Here is a 17,882-nt window from a genome sequence, read left to right on the forward strand (position 1 = left end):
TAAAGCTGCCTACAGTTTCCAGTAAACAAATCTCTTTAAATTTACGAAAGCAATACTTGCTGATTGTAAAAAACACACAGTGCCAAAGCATAGAAAGGAAGAAGCCCCGCTTGCAATTCGCTACCTACATCCCACTCCTGGGGCCAACAACTATTGGAAGTGTGGTGAGTGATTGCTTTATATCCTTCTAGATCTTATCTACATATTTGCAAAGGAAAAATATACATATATAAAATAAAATATGTATGGGTTATATCCTTACAAACTGAGATCACAGGCAGTTCCGCAACTTGCCTTTTCTCTGTAACAATAAGTGATGGATGCTTTGCAGGGTTGGTGCTACAGAACCTATTTATTCTTTTAAAAGGCTGCATAGGGAGCTCTGGTGGCACAATGGGTTAGTGCCTGGTACTTATATTGAGCTCTTTTGTATGAGCACTTCTGAAGGCTCATTTCTAGAAGTGGAATTGCCAGGTCACGTGCAATTTACATTTTAATGGATACCCAGTGCCAGGTATAGTGCTTCCTAGATAGCAGGAGCCTTGTAAACATCTGTGGCATGATTGCATGGTGCCAGATGGCCCTCTAGAAAGGTGACACCATTTCCACTCCCACCAAGGATGACCAGAGCCACAGAGGTTTCCATTTCTGTCACCAGGTCACAGCAACACTAGGTTTCAGGACGGCCACTTTCCCTCGGGCCACTCTGCTGCTCCTTAGGAGTTAAAGGCCCTGTGATGAAAGGAAGACAACGTCTGGGCCGAGTAACTTCTCCTCCAGGTCTGCCAAGCCCATTTCTCAACATCCTCCTGCTATCACGGTGAGGGTAACATCAGCTCCAGGACTTCTCTCATTGGAACTAGCCACATCTACACCAAGAACCCACATGCTTTCTGCCACCCCTGACCAATCCCTGAAAGTAACGGGAAACTTCCACTTACGCTTGGGCTCATTCTCCTACAGCCAACCCTGGCACTATCTTGTCAGTAACTGCTGCACTCCTTCTAGGGCCCTATCTCCACTGGGAACCCATACCCGGACAGTCCCTGTTCCTGACATCTTTGGGGCTGCCTGTGCCATCAAACTGCCCCCAACTCTGCCACCTGCCTGCGTACTGATGCCCCCAGGATGGGCATTATTGGGAGAGCACTAAAGGAGGCACCCCTGCTGGCACACGAGGGCCAGTTCTACCTCCAATCCTCCTGGGAGCTTTGGCCAGCACTGACACGGGGTCCTCTGCCTGGAGAAGGAGGCTGGCATTAAGTGGACTGTGGCGGCGCAGTGCAAAGGCAAAAATCAGGGTAGAGGCACCCAGTCCCATCTGAGTCCCAAGGCACTGGCACTGTCCTGCCCCATTCTGCATGACTATGCCAGGCCCCCATGTGAAGACTCTCTTCCCCTAGGGCTTAACTCCCACGGGTGGGGCTGGTAGAGAAGGGTGGAACCTGCCACCTCCTCCCCTCCCTGTAGGAGATTCCAGGGTGGGGCCGTTCAAGGTCTCCTAAAGCCCCACTCCACAGATGCCCAGCCCCACCCACTGCTCTCCTGGGCTTCTCCCCACCCCCGTCGTCTCCCAGCAGGTGGTTTCCTGCTATCAACAGCAGAATGGGCTGTCCCAGGGGCTGTCCCAGGGCTGCTTCCTGGATCCAACTCCTCGCAGCCAACTTCTCACAACTCATGGTAAGACAGCCAGAGAGCTGGGCTCCATGTGTCCCAGGAAAGCTGTGGGCAGAAGGGATTGGGAAATCCACACAAGGGACATGCGCACCCCATTTCCAGGCTCTTTGGCACACAGAGACATAAAAAAACAGACAGCCAAAGCACCTAGAACAAGCACCAAGAGCGGCCCACAGATGGACTGTCCTCCCAGATGGCTCATCAGTGGTGGGACTGCGGCACCGCGACCCCATCACCACACCCCCAGCAGTGTCTGGACTCACCTCTCCGCCCACCTCCCCACACAGCCAGAGGCAGGCCCTCAGCCGCGATCAGTAACATGCAGTGAGGACATGTGTTTATCCTGTGTTGTGGGTGGGTACAGTGAGTTCTCTATTCAGGTAGGAGTGGAAGCTGGCTCAGAGCTCATCCAGTCCAATGTCCCACAGGTGTAGAAGTGCCCTGATAAAATCTCAGAGCTGGCTGTCCAGTCAAGATTTGCATACCTCCAGAAATGGGGCTCTCACTACCCCTCAGAGTAGCCCATTCTGCTGTTGGGCACCTCCAATGGTCGGCATTTTCCTTCTGGCATCCTCTTTCTTGGGTTGGTTGGGGGGCAGATACTGTCACTCCAGCCTAACCCTCAGGACAAGAGAGGTAGCTGGGGTGGAAACAGAGGCAGAAAAAGTAATAAGTTAAATCCGAGAAAGAACAGAGTCATGGCAGGATGGGCAGGGACATTCCTGGGGTGCCAGCAGTCTCTAGCTTGATCCAGGAGGCACTGGGGAGGAGGCTGCTGATCGCAAGCTTCCAGGCAGGAGGTGACTCAGAAGGCCGGGTTGTCAATGCCCCTCCGATCCCCGGTATATTCTTCAGGCCTGAAGCTGTAGGGAGGGGGTGGCTCTGTGGGAGTTGGGCCCAGGCTGGGCTTCAGAATCACCTGCAGGGAAAAGAGGGAATTCAGTCTTCTGGGTCCTGGCCCTGGCCACCACTCCCCGCTGCCAGCTGAGGCATGGTTACCAGGGAGAGGGGTGACCCAATGCTGGGTGCAGAGTGCCCTCCAGGGTCGAAGGGCCCTCCACTGTCCCTGCTGCACAGCCGGCCAGAAGCAAGGTAGGGATGGGGATGAGACACCCACCTCACTGTAGGGGGGTGGGGGTGCAGAGGGGGATACTCTGACCCTCTCTGGAGGGATGATGGAGGGCAGTTCCAGGGGCCCCGGGCAATCCATTGGGGCGTCTGGCTCCGGCTCTCTGCAGTTGCGACAGAAGCACTTAGCCAGGCCACAGATGCAAAAGAAGGACAGGATGACCAGGAAGATGATGACGAAGATCCTGGGGTGGGGACCACCAAGAGCACCCTGAGTCCCCAGGCCACCCTGGGTACTCCCCACACCTCCCCGCTCCCGCCGCCCACACTGCCCCCTCGGCAGGTGCCTGGCCTTGCCCTGTGTGGACCAGGTCCCTCCAAGGACTGCGCCCAGAGGAGCTGGCCCTGGGCTCACCTCACGGGGCCAGGGAAGAGTTCGTTCTCCTGGCAGCAGCTGTCACCACAGCATTTGAATCCTTTGGGGCAGTTGCTGGACGGAGGGCACAGAAAAGGGCAAGGAGAAGCTGTTGGCACCAGAATGGAGATGCAGAAGGATCCCAGCCTCCCCAAAACACACCCAATATGCTCATGGCACCAAGCCACCCCTTAGCGGGGTGGGGGGTACGGCCTCCCTCTGAGCTCAGTAGGAGGACTCTGGCGAAGGGCTCCCTATTGGGCCCCACGCCCCTCATCTGTAACATGGGTGGGAGAAGTATCCTGTTGACCTCAGCAGGCCGGTGTGGGGATGGGACATTGCAGTGGCCATGACACCGCTCATCCAACTCTCAGGAGGTGAGGGGAAAGGGCCACATGGCATGTCCAGGAAGAAAGTCCTCGATGGCGCCCATGGAGTATGAGGGGTCAGAGAATGGGTGCTTTCAGAACACCCAGTGCTGACCTAATGGAAACACTTTTCTGCCCAGTGACCCTTACCAAGCCCCACCCCTGTGCTCAGGCTTCTGGGATTTCTCTATGAGGGTTAGCCCCCTGCCTTCTACCCAGGGGACCCTCAGAGGGGAGATGGCCTGGCACTGCAGTAGGAAGGACCGGGATCCAGCTACAGACCTGCCCCCAAGTGTGGAAGTCCCTGGGTTCGTTGGTGGAGGGAGAGGGTGGGGTCTCCCTCTTTGGCTGGGAAAGTGGGGGGACAGTTTCTAGCTGGATTGGGAGTGGGTGAGGATGGATGGGGTTTCTGGCCCCCCATACCCTACAAGGCATGCAGGGCGTGATTTGGGTTGCTCCTCCCCACTCCCCAGATTGGAAATTATGGCTTCCAGACTTACAAGATGAAACCACATTTGGCTGCAACCTGTGGAAGAAAAGAGAGAGGTCGGGATCATAAACTGGGGATAGTGGGAGTGGGGTCTCCATTCAGATGCTACCCAGGTACCTCACAGGCAGCAGGTCCCCAGTAGACTCAGCCTCTTCCTGCAAGTCACTCCCCACCTCACTCTCTACTATGGTCCCAAGTCAGTGCTTGGAGCCCAGCTGACCCCTGGCTGGCCCCAGCTGCCCTTACTCTCTCAGCACATTCCATCACCCCCTGGTTTGTAAGCTCATCCCTTCTGACCACCCTTCCAACCCGGCTTCTGCCGTGACACCCATGGCTCAGGGCACTTTCTTTCTCCCACCCTGTCACTGCAGACACTGTGGGCAGGTGCACTCTTCCTATAATGCAAATCTCATCACCGAAAAATCTTGCATCTTGCTGGAAGCCGCCTTCGGTGGCTCCCTGGGGTAGAGACCCCCCAGTGGGCAGCTGCACTCCCTCCCCTTTCGCTTCCCCTAGTTCTTTCTCTTCCTCTCACACACACCCACTGGGAGTTCCCTGAACATACCTGTCTGTTTTACACCTGTCTGAGCCTCCATTAATCCTTCAGATCCCTGCCTAGGGGATTCCATGCTCTGCAAAGCTGCCAGGACCCCGCCTCCCAAATCAGCTTCTCCCTCTTCTATACTAGGTCTGCAGAGCAGCCAGGGCATCTTACAGAATTTCACTCCATTGATAGCAATTGCGTGTCAAAGCTGCACTGATTTGGAATACTCTTCTAGGTGGCTGCAAGGCTGGCTCCAGCCCCTCCCTCTCTGGTTACCTTATTTAAAATTACAACCACTCTCCTTCCCCTTAGTGTGCTTAATTTTTCTCCACATCTCTTATCAACATCTAACATACTATATATTTACCTTATCTTGTTAATTGTCCTTCAGTTGTGTCAAAGGCAAACTCCGCGAGGGCAGGGATTTTTGCTACATCATTGTTGAAAACTCAATAGTCAAAATAATTGCAGAATGAATGAACGTGCATTCATCAATTACCTGGTTTCATTTCATCCTTGCTGCTCCCAGACTGTGGGGGAGGGATGTAGGTGCCAGAACATAGGAAATGGGTGGTGGGGGAGGGCATCTGTCACCTCACCCTAGCCTCCTGGGACAAACAACCAAGGCTAAAAATAGGACACCAGCTTTGGCAAAACCACCATTATCTTTATCTGTATACCTTTACTTGAAATATTTCAATTGCAAATCACAACAGTAAAGATAAGAATACCAGTGATAGCCGATAATAGTTGGGGTAATTCCCCTTTTCCATGCTCAGTCCCAGGCTGAGTACCATCTCACAGGTTTTGTCCCTTTGTGGGGACAGGAACAGGAAGGAACCCCTGCAGGTTGGCCCAGGGAGGGTGAGTCTGTGAATCCAAATCACACAGCACACAGGAATGACTATAGAATTGGAGACAAGCTGGGCGCCATGCCTCATCTCTGCAATCCAAAGTACTTGGGGAGGCTGAGGTGGGTGGATTGCTTGAGGCCAGGAGTTTAAGAGCAACCTGGCTAACATAGCGAGACCCTATCTCTATTTTTTTTTTTTTTTTCTGAGACGGAGTCTCAGACTGTTGCCCAGACTGGAGTGCAGTGGTGCGATCTCAGCTCACTGCAACCTCCGCCTCCCAGGTTCAAGTGATTCTTCTGCCTCAGCCTCCCGAGTGGCTGGGATTACAGGCACGTGCCACCATACCCGGCTAATTTTTGTATTTTTAGTAGAGATGGGGTTGTTGGTCTGGCTGGTCTCAAACTCCTAACCTCATGATCGGCCTGCCTCGGCCTCCCAAAGTGCTGGGATTACAGGCGTGAGCCACTGCGCCCAGCCTCTATTTTTTAAATTAAAAAAAAAATATATATATATATATCGGCCGGGCGCGGTGACCACGGTGAAACCCCGTCTCTACTAAAAATACAAAAAATTAGCCGGGCGCGGTTGTGGGCGCCTGTAGTCCCAGCTACTTGGGAGGCTGAGGCAGGAGAATGGCGTGAACCCGGGAGGCGGAGCTTGCAGTGAGCCGAGATCGCGCCACTGCACTCCAGCCTGGGCGACAGAGCGAGACTCCGTCTCAAAAAAAAAAAAAAAAAAAAAAAAAATATATATATATATATATATAGAGAGAGAGAGAGAGAGAGAGAGAGAGAAATGGAGGGGTCCATCCAGGCACTCAGCAGCACCCCTTCCCCCTCAGACCCCACTCTGGCCCTTGTCCTTTTCCTGGACCCCAACTAAGAAGAGATGGGTAATTAACAGGTTTAGTAAATTAGTCTCAAGTTCCGGTTTGGGAGGGGGAGGAGCTCTTCTCCCAGATTGTCTCCCCACATTTTAACCAGGGGGTAGTCTTGTCTGGGGTGGTTCAGAGGCTGAGTTTTATGGAGCATCAGGGTGGTCTTGGGCTGGGAGTAAGTAAATCTCAGCTTACTTAACTCCAGAATTGAAGGCATTAACAGCACCTCACCCCTGGGGTTGGTGGGAGGGGTAAACCAGAGGATGCCCAGCCCAGCATTGACACAAACCGACTGCCCAGTGATTTAGAAGGAACACCTTGCTCACTAACCCGGGTCCATGGAAGGGTTTTGGCAGAGCCACTCTGAAAGCTCAGCCCAGATGTGTGAAAGTACCCTGTTCCGGGAGCAGGCCCTGACTTCCCTCTGGTTCTTAAATGGAAATAAGTCACAAATGCATGTTCTAGACCCTTCTCTGTTCCCAGGATAATCACCCACCCCAGGACCAGACAGTCTTCCCCCATCACCTGTAGAGTTTACCTGGGAGGAACAGAAGGGCCGAGGGAGCACTAGAACCCTACACCTCCCTCTCAAAATCACAGATTTCAGAGGTCTCCCCAGCCTTGGTTAGGCAGCCAGGTCAAATCCCACCACAGGCTGGGATTACTCACCCCTAGAAGGGGACGAGGGAGCCTTCTCTCCCCTAGAGAACAAGCAGAGACACAGTCCCAAAGAGGGTGGGGGACATTCCAGGGTCCCCCAGCACTGGAGGAACAGAGCTGGGGCTAAGTGCTGGCCCAGGTGTCCAGATCTCAGGCAGGAAGGAGCTGGAAGGATAAGCTGAGGCTAATAACGAGGTCCAAAGTCCCTATTCACAGAGAGGTGCCAGGTGTCAGATAGGTGGCGGGTGGTGGCCAGTTCCCACCACAGGATTCCCCTCTGAGGTGGGAGAACCCAGGCTCTCCCAGAGCCTCCTCTGCTGCCCCCACCTCCACCTCCACGTCCACCTCCACAGCAAAGAGAGAAAGGAAGTTGCTAATTGTGTGTGGTCAGGAGGAAATCCTGATTATAGAAGGTGGCACCAGGCTCCAGAAGCAGGCTCCTGACCTACAAGGGTAGGGCCCGAAAGTTCCACAACCTTACCTCCCAAGTCTCACCTTTTGGGGGCTAGCCAGCAGGCTGAGCAGCAAGGTGGGCGCGAGGCCGGTGACCCAAGCTTGGGACATCCTGGCTTGGGGGCCACTGAGCTTTCCCGTGTAGCGAAGGCGGGGCTCCGACCTCTCCCACTTCTCTCCATCTATGGGGCCCCGCCTCGGGATGGGGGCGGAGCTGCACCGGGAGAGGCGGACTCGGGGCAGGGAGGGGCTGGGAGGAGGAAGGGAGGCGCAGAGGTCTCGGTTGGGTTTTGGGAATTGGGAGGTAGAAGAGATTAACAGATTTTTCTGTTAATCTCTTCTACCTCCGGGCGCGGCTCACGCTGGTAATGCCAGGTAATACTCGCCTTGGGAGGCCGAGGCGGGCAGATCACTTCAGGTCAGGAGTTCGCGGCCAGCTTGGCCTACGCGATGAAATCCCGTTTCCACTAAAAATAAAAAATTTAGCCGGGCGTGGTGGCGGGTGCCTGTAATCCCAGCTACTCAGGAGACTGAGGCAGGAGAATCGCTTGAACCCGGGAAGCAGAGGTTGCAGTGAGCCGATATCGCGCCAGTGCACTCCAGCCTGGGCGACCGAGTGAGACTCCATCTCAAAATAGATAAATAAATAGATAAATAACCTAAATTTAAAAAGAGGTGGGGTCAACTCCACACCGCTGAGCTGGGCCTTCCTAACCCCCAGCTCCTCCACTCCTAAGTGCCCCAGACTCCAGGGAGGGGTGCCGGGACCGGCAGGAGTGGGAGGGGGACGTGGAAGCCCCTTCTCATCTGGACTGCTGGGTCTGGTGAGAAGTCATGGGGGCAGAGGTTGAGGGAGGGGAAGGCGAAGGTTCTAGGGTAGATTTCGAGGTGTTATGGTTGGGGGATATCACCCCATTGCGTTTTGGCCAAAAAAGGAGGGAGGAGGCATCCTGGCTGATTTCAGAGTGACCTGAGATTTCCAGGTCGAGGAAGCAAGACCAGGAGCACAACATGGGTACCTTCATGTGCCCTCCTTCTTGAAATCCTACGGGAGGTGTTGGTGCATTTCCTCCCATTGACAAAACGGGAACTCAAGGTCCCAGGGTTTAGACTGCCCCGGGATCCGCTGCTGGGGCTGGTCCTTTGCCAGGCCCGCCGGGGCGCGGGCGAGCAGGCCCATCCAGATTCCTGGAAAGACCCCGCGGAGGCCGCCCCAGTGCGGAGGAGCCAGAGTCCGAGCCCCCTGCGACCGCCGCCTCCAGCACTCCAGGCGCAGAACTTCCGGGAGGGGCCGGCAGGTGGCAGCGTCGCCCAGCGCGGGTGTCCCCGGGAGCCGGGACGGGCGCGGCCGGGGCTAGTGGGCTGGGGGCGCTGGGCGGGGGCGGGACAGGAGCGGTGCAGCCAGGACCGCAGGAGAGGGCGAGAGGGCGATGGAACGTGGGGCGCTGCTCCCTGGCCCGGGGAAGGGGGACCCTGAGAGGCTCAACGTCATGTCCTTGGGCGCCTCCTGCTGTGTCGCCCACCTGTCCTGACCCCTGAAAAACACCCCCGACGTCGGGGACATTTCTTCTCTTTCCTTGTGTCTGCATCTCACCCTTCTCCCTCATCTCTCTCAGTCATGTTCTCTGTCTTACATTTAACCCCTCTGTGTCTCTCACCGTTTCTCCCAGTCTCTGTTTTTCTGCTTCGGTTTCTCCCCATCTGTCTGCACCCAGTTTCTCTCGAGTTCCCAGCCTTTCCCTCTGTTCTCCTGTTTCTCCTCTCTGTGTTCACCTCTGTCTGCCTCGGCGGAGGCGTCTGTTTTTTCTCGGTTTCTCTGGTCCCTTCTCCTTGTCCGTGGTTTGGTCCTGCACCCCTAATCTCTCGGTCTGTTTCTTATGCTCTCTCCCTGCTCTCTCTCTCCCTTTCCCTGTCTCTATTTCCCATTACCTCCTTGCCCTTGTCGGCCCTTACGAAGATAATCTTCCAGTCTCCTGATCCGAGGGGTATTGTGATCTGGCCCCTCTGTATTTGAAGTGACTGTGAGCTTGGAGAAGGGAAGGGGCCGCCCTCTCCCCTCCGCCCCTGCAGGTAGACCTTGGCAGGGGGACCTAGTCCTGAGAGTGCTGGAGCCTCCACCTCTTGAGTCGTTGCCAACTTGGGCTTCTAGGGTTCTTCTTGTTCCCACCCAGGCCCCACTGCACCAGTAAGGGTTGGGGTCTCTACCCCACACTCCCGGCTATCCTGCCCAGGCCGGGAGCCCTACAGAGGTGTGGCCCTTATGGGAGAAGAAAATGAGAAAATGGTTGAGCTCAGAGCAGGAAGATACCCTGGGGGGTGATGAGGGTGCTGAAAAGGGCATGAGGGAACTCATGGGACAGATATGGGGGGCCAGCAGGGTGGGGATGAGGGAACTAGGCAGGCACCAGTGCCCTGAAGAGGGGCAGGAGGAGGGGGAGGAGGCTGGCATGGCTGCTCTCTGGGTCTCTGGCATCAACCTGACCCAGATCTAGGGTTGCCGGACAAGAGATAGGAGGCCTAGGTAAATCCAAATTTCAGATAAACAATGAATAATTTTCTTTTAGTATAATTATGCTCCATGGTATATATATGTGTGTGTGTGTGTGTGTGTGTGTGTATATATATATATATATATATATATATTTTTTTTTTTTTTTGAGAACCAAGACTGGAGTGGAGTGGAGTGGTGTGAGCTCACTGCAACCTCCACCTCCCAGATTCAAGCTATTCTCACGCTTCAGCCTCTCAAGTAGCTGGGATTACAGGCATGTGCCACTATGCCCAGCCTGGGCCCGAGCGATATTTGAGACATACTTACGCTAAAATTTACTTTTCTATCTGAAATTCACATTTAACTGGATGTTCTGTATTTTTCTTTGTTAAAACTAGCAACCAGGCCAGGCACAGTGGCTCACGTCTATAACCCCAGCACTTTGAGAGGCCGAGGTGGGAAGATCACTTGAGCCCAGGAGTTTGAGACCAATCTGGGCAACATAGCGAGACCCTGTCTCTGCAAACAAAGAAAAGAAAAGCAATTAAGCCAGTGTGGTGGCATGTACCTGCAGTCCCAGTTACTCTGGAGGTTGAGTTGGGAGGATCACTTGAGCCTAGGAGTCCAAAGCTGCAGTGAGCTGAGATCATACCACTACATTCCAGCCTGGGTGACAGAGCACCACCCTTGCTCTAAAAAGCAAAACAAAACAAAACAAAATCTGGTAATGCTATCCACATCCCTACAATGTCATAGGAACAAACTCCACCCCCACCCCACATCTTCCAATGGAGAAGTGAGGTCCCTAGCACTTGACTCACCAGGCAGAGTCTGAAGGGCTCTCGAGCCCGTTGGCTGGGCCCCCAGGTCCTTCCATGACACCAAAGGCCCTGTGTTCCTTCCTGCAGATGGGGACAAGACGAGGAGCCTGAAGGTGGGTGGCCCCAGGCCAGGCCAAGAACACCAGGGCCTGTTAGCATTCATCACGGCCGCAGGGGCCTAGGATTCTTGGTGGGTGAGATCAGAAGGGGGTGGGAGCACCATGGACCCCCCTAGACTGAGCAGAGAGGGAGGGGCTGTTCTAGAGGAAGGAGGGTCCTGGACAAGGCCAGCATCTTCTGTTCGGTGCGTCATCTGGCACCAGGAGGGCAGTGTATGCAGGAGGAAGGAGGGTCCTGGACAAGGCCAGCATCTTCTGTTCAGTGCGTCATCTGGCACCAGCAGGGCAGTGTATGCAGGTGCTCAGGCATACACGAGCATGGAAACCCAGAGGCCTCATGCAGTCAGCAGCCCCCTAAATTCAATGCCAAATTCCATCTGGGGTTTCCCAAGAGCAGCCACTTCGAAATGTCTTCATAAGCGCTCGCTGGGCCCCCCAGTGCATTCGCTAAAGAATGAGCTGATTGTGCATCCTCCCGGGGCCCAGCTGGAAGGAGGGCCTCTGAGGCCAGCCGGCCCACTTATGCCCTTCTCAGAGGAGGCAACTGGGGCCCCCGAGGGCGGGAAGGCCAGGTCGCACAGGACAGGAGGGGCTGAGTCAGGATCAGAATGAAACAGTGGGCCGAGCGTGGTGGCTCAAGCCTGTAATCCCAGCACTTTGGGAGGCCAAGACGAGCGGATCACGAGGGCAGGAGATCGAGACCATCCTGGCTAACACGGTGAAACCCCATCTCTACTAAAAAAAAAAAATACAAAAAACTAGCCGGACAAGGTGGCGGGCGCCTGTAGTCCCAGCTACTCGAGAGGCTGAGGCAGGAGAATGGCGTGAACCCGGGAGGCGGAGCTTGCAGTGAGCTGAGATCCGGCCACTGCACTCCAGCCCGGTGGACAGAGCGAGACTCCGCCTCAAAAAAAAAAAAAAGAATGAAGCAGTGCTCGAGACGCCACTCCCAGCACAGGTGGGACTCACCTCGGGCCTGGGGAGCCCTGCTCCACTGCTCCGGATGGAGGATCACTCAGGGTGGGTGGCCTTGCCCAGCCTGGCTTAGCCCAGCCCAGGGGGCCAGGTCTGGGTGAAGGGGAAGAGACAGGCTGAATTCTGTTTCACTTGGCAGTCTCCCCCACCCCCATACTTTGGTGGACACTAATATCTGTAATGGCTGATGGCACTGGGCTGGGATCTCTTTTCAAAGCCAGCAGAATGCTGTGCTCTAGCCCGGCTCTGCCTGTAGGGGCAGTATTGTGTCGTGTTAGTCAGTGTGTGCCACTGAATATATTGTGCTGTGTGACCTTAGACGAGAAATGGAACTTCTCTGGGTCTCTCTCAACAGGGAGGAGAGGGAGGAGCTGGATAACAGCACCTCCTTCATCATACAGGCCATGATAAGGATGAAATAGGCCGCTCAGTGTCTGGCATTCAGTAATGGCAAATAAATGCTAGCTGTCATTCCTGGCAGAGACAAGGGGCCCACACTTCCTTCTCTGCATTTCACATGGAGGCAGAATTGGGTGCCAAGGAGTGCAGGGTCTCGCTGCTCTCAGACTGCTCACTCCCCTGGACGGGCTGCAGCATCCAGCCCGTTTCCCCAGGACACCTTGCTCACTAAACCCCCCTGCTGTCCACTGGGCCCCACTAAGGGCCAGTCAGGCCTGAGAAGGTGGGGCTGGTGACAGATCCCAGAGGATGCCCAGGTGCCGACCACTCCTGACCGTGGCGCCGGGACTGGAGATGTGATTCCCTCCACTCCCAGTTTGTTCCCCCTTTCTACTCCCGCACGGCCCACTGAGCACTGCCTGGGTCTACTTCACAGAGGAGGCCCGCCTCTCCACATGGGCTGAGAGCCCATGGAGAGTGGAGCTGTGCCTGTCACAGGCGTCCTCTCCCTTTATCCCCACTGCCATTGGCCCCCCGTGCAGCCTGGCTCATCAGGACTTTCATAGCCACATTCAACAAGGCCTCTAACTTGGTCTCCTCATTGCCAAGGAGGGACAGACCATGTTGGGCATGTCGCTCTCTTGCTCCCTAATCTTCAGAGGCTCACTACTGCCACCTGAATAAAGTCCCATCCCAGAGAGACCTTCAGGGTCCCCCATAACCAGTCCCTACCTGACCCCCACCCCCGCTGTGTTCTCCAACCCCTCCTCTTACTCTTTCTGCTTCTCTCCTTGCCTCTGCCCAGGCAGTTTTTTCCACCTAGTTCCTTCCCCAAATCCCTCCCAGAAACCGAACACATTCTTCCCCATCCTTTAAAGCTCAGCCCAAATGCCACTTCCTCCAGAAAGCCTACCTGGACTTGGATTTTCCTTCAACAAGTGATTGTCTGCTCCCTGCTTGCCCCTACCCAGGCCTCTTCCCTGGGCCTCTCTGACAGCCCTTGGCCTTTTTCCATTGAAGATGTGTGGACATGTCCTAATGCTCCTACCCGGCTGCTGCGGGGGCTGGCCAGCTCTGATTCAGCATGCATTTCCCCCTGGTGCTTTGTTCCAAGTAAACACTGGCTCTGTTGTCATTGAATCCAAGCTGGTTAGGGGCCTTCCTGGGTCAGGGGCCAGATTTCTCCAAGTGGATAGGGAATGCATTTCCAAAGTCCTTGGTGAAGGACTCGTGGATGGGGTGGGAGGAGTCCAGACTGACTCCTCAGTGGTTTGGGGAATCCACCTCTTCTGCTTCCTGCACCCCCTCCAAAGGGTGTGCTCAAATTTGTGACTCCCCACTCAGCAAGTGAGGACGATGGCTCCCTAGGGATTGAACAACTCCTAAGGGAGTGTAGCAAAGAATGCTTGGCTTACAGTCCGCCTTCCTGGAGGAGGCAGAGTCCAATAATAGGACTTCTTGGCCATGGGAAGGGGACCTCAGTTCCCTTTCCAACATTTTTTTTTTTTGGAAATTGAAGCCCACCAGCCCCTTTCCCATTCTTGGGGTGATGGGCATGGGAGTGGAGGAGACCACTTCTGGAGTCAGCTCCAAGTTTGAGCCGTGAACCTGTGGGCCCGGAGGGTGGAGGGAGGGCAAACCACCTGAGAATTAACAGTACAGGGCGCTCATTATCCCAATGAGCAGGTTGGAGGGACTCACTGATGCTCACTTTCCTGGAGGCTTAGCAGAGACAAAAACGCCATTTGGGAGCCATTATCCTTCCAAAGTGTAGGTTTCTGGGGTGCAGGCCGGGGTGGAAAGGAAAGCACCTCAAAGAGCCGGGATGGGTGTCGGGTGGGGAGGGTCAGGGGAAGGTTGAGCTGATGAGCTTTGGCTTCCGGGGTGGCAGATGGAGCAGAGCCATGAAGGCTTGGGCAGGAGAGGCTGAGCTAAGACTAGGGCGAGGGTCTTGAGAGCCACCATGCCTGGCTTCCTTCCTCTGGGGCCCCCTCCTTCAGTCTGCAGCCCCAATCTGACACCTACCCTCACTGTCTACCTGAGACCAGATCCTGTAACCAGAGGGAAGAAAGGAATTTGGGATCCTCGCTTTCTAGCTCTGTTCTTGTTGGCTCCTGAAAAGAGGGTTCTACTGTACCCTGTTTGTGGGTTCCTTTGTTTCTGACCCAAATGTTACTGGGGCTGTAGTTAGACCTAGAAGAACTTTTCAGATCCAAAGGAGCTGCGGATTCAGGACAGCCATGGGAAGGGGAGCCCTTTCATGGTCTGGGGGCTCAGACTAGAGTGGGGCACAGGCACAGCCTGAGAAGACCCCTGAAGCTGTAAAGGCAGAGAATGAGTGTGAGCAGTGGGGAGGGATTCAGGCAGGCAGAGATCACATCCTTCCTCAAATCATAGCTCCTCTAAGCAGCCACATCATCTGGCTCCCAGCTGAAGACAGACTTGGCTTTGGTTGTGTGGGAGCTGCATGTGTGCATGTATGTATATTATGTGCACGTGTGTGTATGCAGAGCATCCCAGCCTCCTGTGTTGATTGGCAGCTCCCACTTACACCCCTTACCCCACTGCCAGTGCCTGGCTTCCTTATCTCTGGGCCAGCCTTTAGGGGGCTGGCTTCAGGATCCCCTCACCCCAGTGGCCCTGTTAGCACCTCCTCTCTCCCTTGTTAGCGCCTCACAACCCCTCTTCCTCCTCCAGCCCCAGCTGTTCCCCCAGAGAGAGGCCCTGTGGCTTGCAGCCCAGTTCTTGCATTCTGATTCCACTTCAGCTTCTACTTTTCGAAGCTTGGTTTTTCTCCCAAACCCTAACCCCCTGCCCTCTCCATTTCCCTCTTGTCCATGTGGAGGGGTCTTTTGCAGGACATCAGAGCCTGGGCGAGGAAGCTGGCTCCCCCTACAACTGAGCACGACTTCTCTTCCAGGCTGGGGCTGAAAGGCTGGGGCACAAAGTGAGCCCCTCCCCATCAGCCTTCCCTGCCTGGAGGGTGGGGAGGGGGCAGTTTGGGAGGGACCACTGTACTAGGGGCTAAAGCTAAATCTGGTGCCAACTCTGCCCCCTCCTGGGGGCAAAACCCCACTCTGTGGCAGCACTGAACGGGTGGGGTGAGGGGGCAGGGCCTCTGGGTAGAAATGTCCTCTTCTGCCTGTCGCCTCCAGGCAGCTGTGCCCAGCCTGAGCCTGGGTTGCCGAGTGGGACAGGGTGGTCCTGTGCCTGCAGTCAGGTTGTCAGGCCTCCAGGATTGTAGGTTTCCTCTACGGAAGGGCCCCTTCCATGCGGGCTTTGATGTGTCTGCGAGGTTTGTGGAGGATGTTTGGCTTCAGGGCCCGGTGCCAGGATAAACTCCCTCTGCCTGCTGGGCCAAACCACTGCCTCCTCCCCGCTCGGCTCTCCTGCCTCCCCCAGCCTTGGGCCTGGCCTCCTCCAAGGCCAGCACTGCCCTGCCTGCTTACTGCGGTGGGCACCAAGATGCCACTGTTACTGCTACTGGGGAGAGGCCTGTGGGCAATCCTGGTTCCCAAGGCTGGCCCGGGGGTGCCTGCTGCTAGGTGACCGAGGTCCTGCTCCAGGTGGGGGATGCTGGACCCCAACTGCTAGCAGGGATGGGGATGAGATGGAGCAGGGGGGAGGGGGTGTCTACGTGGAGCTGCTTGCACAGGCTTCAGCTCTTCCAGATGTGCAGAGGTTCCAGATGTGGGGATGATTCAACCCAGAATGGGGAGGGGTGGGCGGTGCATGGGGAGATGGTGAGCAGGGGGATGTGAGGCCCTGAGCAGCTGCCAGCTGCTGCCTCCTGTCCTCCGGAACCTGCAGCCCCTGAAAACCCCAAAGGCAGGCAAAATGGTATTTAATAGCTGCTGGGAGCTGCCCAGATGTGTGGCCTCAAGTGTCCCACCATATGTGCTGGGAAAGAGACCTCAGGGCCAGGGGCTCAGCTAGGAGAGAGAGAAAGGGAGAAAGTGGAAGGCAGGCAGAGGAGGGTGGAAGGCAGGCAGAGGAAGTTGGAGGAGGACCGAGAGTGGGAGGGAGGACGGAGAGTGGGAGGGGCAGGGAGAAGCCCAGGACTAAAATGGTGCCCCCTACTTGGGCCCACTTTCAAGTGTGTCACTGGGAGAAGAGTGTATTGGTTCAGAGGACTGTGAGTGTGTGTGTGTATGTGTGGGTGCACGTGTGTGCAAGCAAATGTGACCTCGCTGCTGGAGTGGAGGTTACACGGGTGGGGAAGGAGCTGTGTTGGGTGAGCACTGTGTGTCTGGTGTCAGCTGTGTTGGTGAGCTGGGTGCTGAATGATGATGTGTATGTTGGGTGTGGCAGGGTGCAAGAGCATGTTCTATACCATCTGTGTGATAGAGAAGGACTGTGGGGACAGCGACTGTGTAGTGATGGGCTGTGGCAGGGAAAGAGTGTATGTTTATGCCAAGTTACATGTGCCCTTGGAGGCAGAAGGTGGGTCCCACAAACCTGGGGAGTTGAGTGGCATCTGGGCCTACCAGACCAGGACCCCAAAGACCTGGGGCTTCCTTCAGCCTCCTCTGGGGAGCCCTGGGGACCAGTGTCCAGCATCCTGGAGCTGTGGTTTCTCCTGCTGGGCCCTGGGCCATATGGTCTCCCTTGCAGGGCAGCTGGGAGACTCCTGAGCTTCAGAGGCTGGCACCCTGCAAACTGCAGCGCAGGGTGTGCAGCGGGCAAGGTGCTTCCCTCCCCACCCCGGAGAGCTGCTGTCCTGGCCTCCTCTCTGGCCTGCAGGGGGGTCTGCTGGCAGGGCCACCAGCTGCTCCCTGGAGAGGCCCACCTGTGCCAGCCACCCTTGCCAGGGTAAACAGGACACTAAGTGTCTGGGCTGGTGCCTGCCTCAGGCTGGGCACTGCTTCTCCACACAGGGCTCAGCTCCCAGTTGCGGCTTGGGTTGCCTCCTCCAGCTAAATGACAGGCCGGATGCCCCAGGCCCCATAAACAGTGTTTTCTTGGGAGGTGGGGGTCATGGGGCTGCTGAGCAGACAGATAATCAAGTTGGACTGGGAAGATAGCATGTTGCCTCCTCTAAGGTGGGGAAGGCTTTTGTGACCCTCTCCCAGTGCTGCGGGATCCTTGCCCCTCTTGGGTGACACTGGTTGAATCCTCTGTTATTTGCCCAACACACACATACACACTCACACTCACACACCACCAGTCCTCCGCACCAGGTTCTCAGCATCAATTTACTTGTGAGTGCAAACAAGCGGTGGCTGGGATCTGGTCAGCTGGTCCTGTGCTGTGTGTCCCCTCTGTTCACAATTCAAGGCTGAAGCCCGCAAAGATTGAGCCACATCTCTAAATCACCGCATGACGGTGTGCACTTGGATGTGTACCTGGCCCTCCAGACACTGCGATGCTGCCACCCAGCCCTGCCCCATTCCCTGGACATCTTTGTGGCTGGCTCTTTCTCGGTCCACCTCCTTGCTGCCCCCTCCACCCTCCCCTCCCTGTATCTGACTCAGAGTGAGAGGAGCCTCTGATTCCTCAGCCCTGCCTCTGACACCCCTCTAGGCTCCTACCCCCAGGGCAACCTCACAGGGAGGAGGAGCCCTAGCTCCAACCCCTTGAAGTAAAGCCCCCTTTAGAGGATGGGAGGAGTGGGCAGGTAGAGGCTGGACCTGGGAGAGCCAGGTCTGCAGGCCGAAGAGCAGGCTTCTGG

General features: G+C 55.8%; 1 protein-coding gene across 2 annotated transcripts; it reads right to left on the bottom strand.

The window, feature by feature from the left end:
* Window positions 1–335: 335 nt before the first annotated feature.
* TMEM92 (transmembrane protein 92) lies at window positions 336–13,198 on the bottom strand. Of its 2 annotated transcripts, XM_077971204.1 has the most exons (9): window positions 11,807–11,998; window positions 10,719–10,799; window positions 10,466–10,589; window positions 7,793–7,873; window positions 7,449–7,656; window positions 4,029–4,054; window positions 3,161–3,235; window positions 2,795–2,990; window positions 336–2,596 (listed from the first exon to the last, which is right to left on the bottom strand). In XM_077971204.1, the coding sequence occupies exons 5-9, from the start codon at window positions 7,515–7,517 to the stop codon at window positions 2,483–2,485; spliced, it is 480 nt and encodes a 159-aa protein (XP_077827330.1). In that variant the 5' UTR covers window positions 7,518–7,656; window positions 7,793–7,873; window positions 10,466–10,589; window positions 10,719–10,799; window positions 11,807–11,998; the 3' UTR covers window positions 336–2,482. The 2 variants fall into 2 exon arrangements, with proteins under 2 accessions (XP_077827330.1, XP_001097096.2); XM_001097096.5 differs by lacking the exon at window positions 11,807–11,998 and adding an exon at window positions 13,125–13,198 and having other exon boundaries at window positions 7,449–7,873.
* Window positions 13,199–17,882: the final 4,684 nt, after the last annotated feature.

This window comes from Macaca mulatta, chromosome 16 (assembly GCF_049350105.2).
Source record: "Macaca mulatta isolate MMU2019108-1 chromosome 16, T2T-MMU8v2.0, whole genome shotgun sequence".
Taxonomy (NCBI): domain Eukaryota; kingdom Metazoa; phylum Chordata; class Mammalia; order Primates; family Cercopithecidae; genus Macaca; species Macaca mulatta.

Coding starts and splice junctions, on each gene's coding strand:
- TMEM92 (XM_001097096.5), bottom strand. CDS start 7,517: ATGTCCCAAGCTTGGGTCACCGGCCTCGCGCCCACCTTGCTGCTCAGC. Junction 3,236..4,028: donor GCCAAATGTGGTTTCATCTT/GTAAGTCTGGAA, acceptor CCCTCCGTCCAG/CAACTGCCCCAAAGGATTCA. Junction 2,991..3,160: donor CTCTTCCCTGGCCCCGTGAG/GTGAGCCCAGGG, acceptor TCCCCACCCCAG/GATCTTCGTCATCATCTTCC.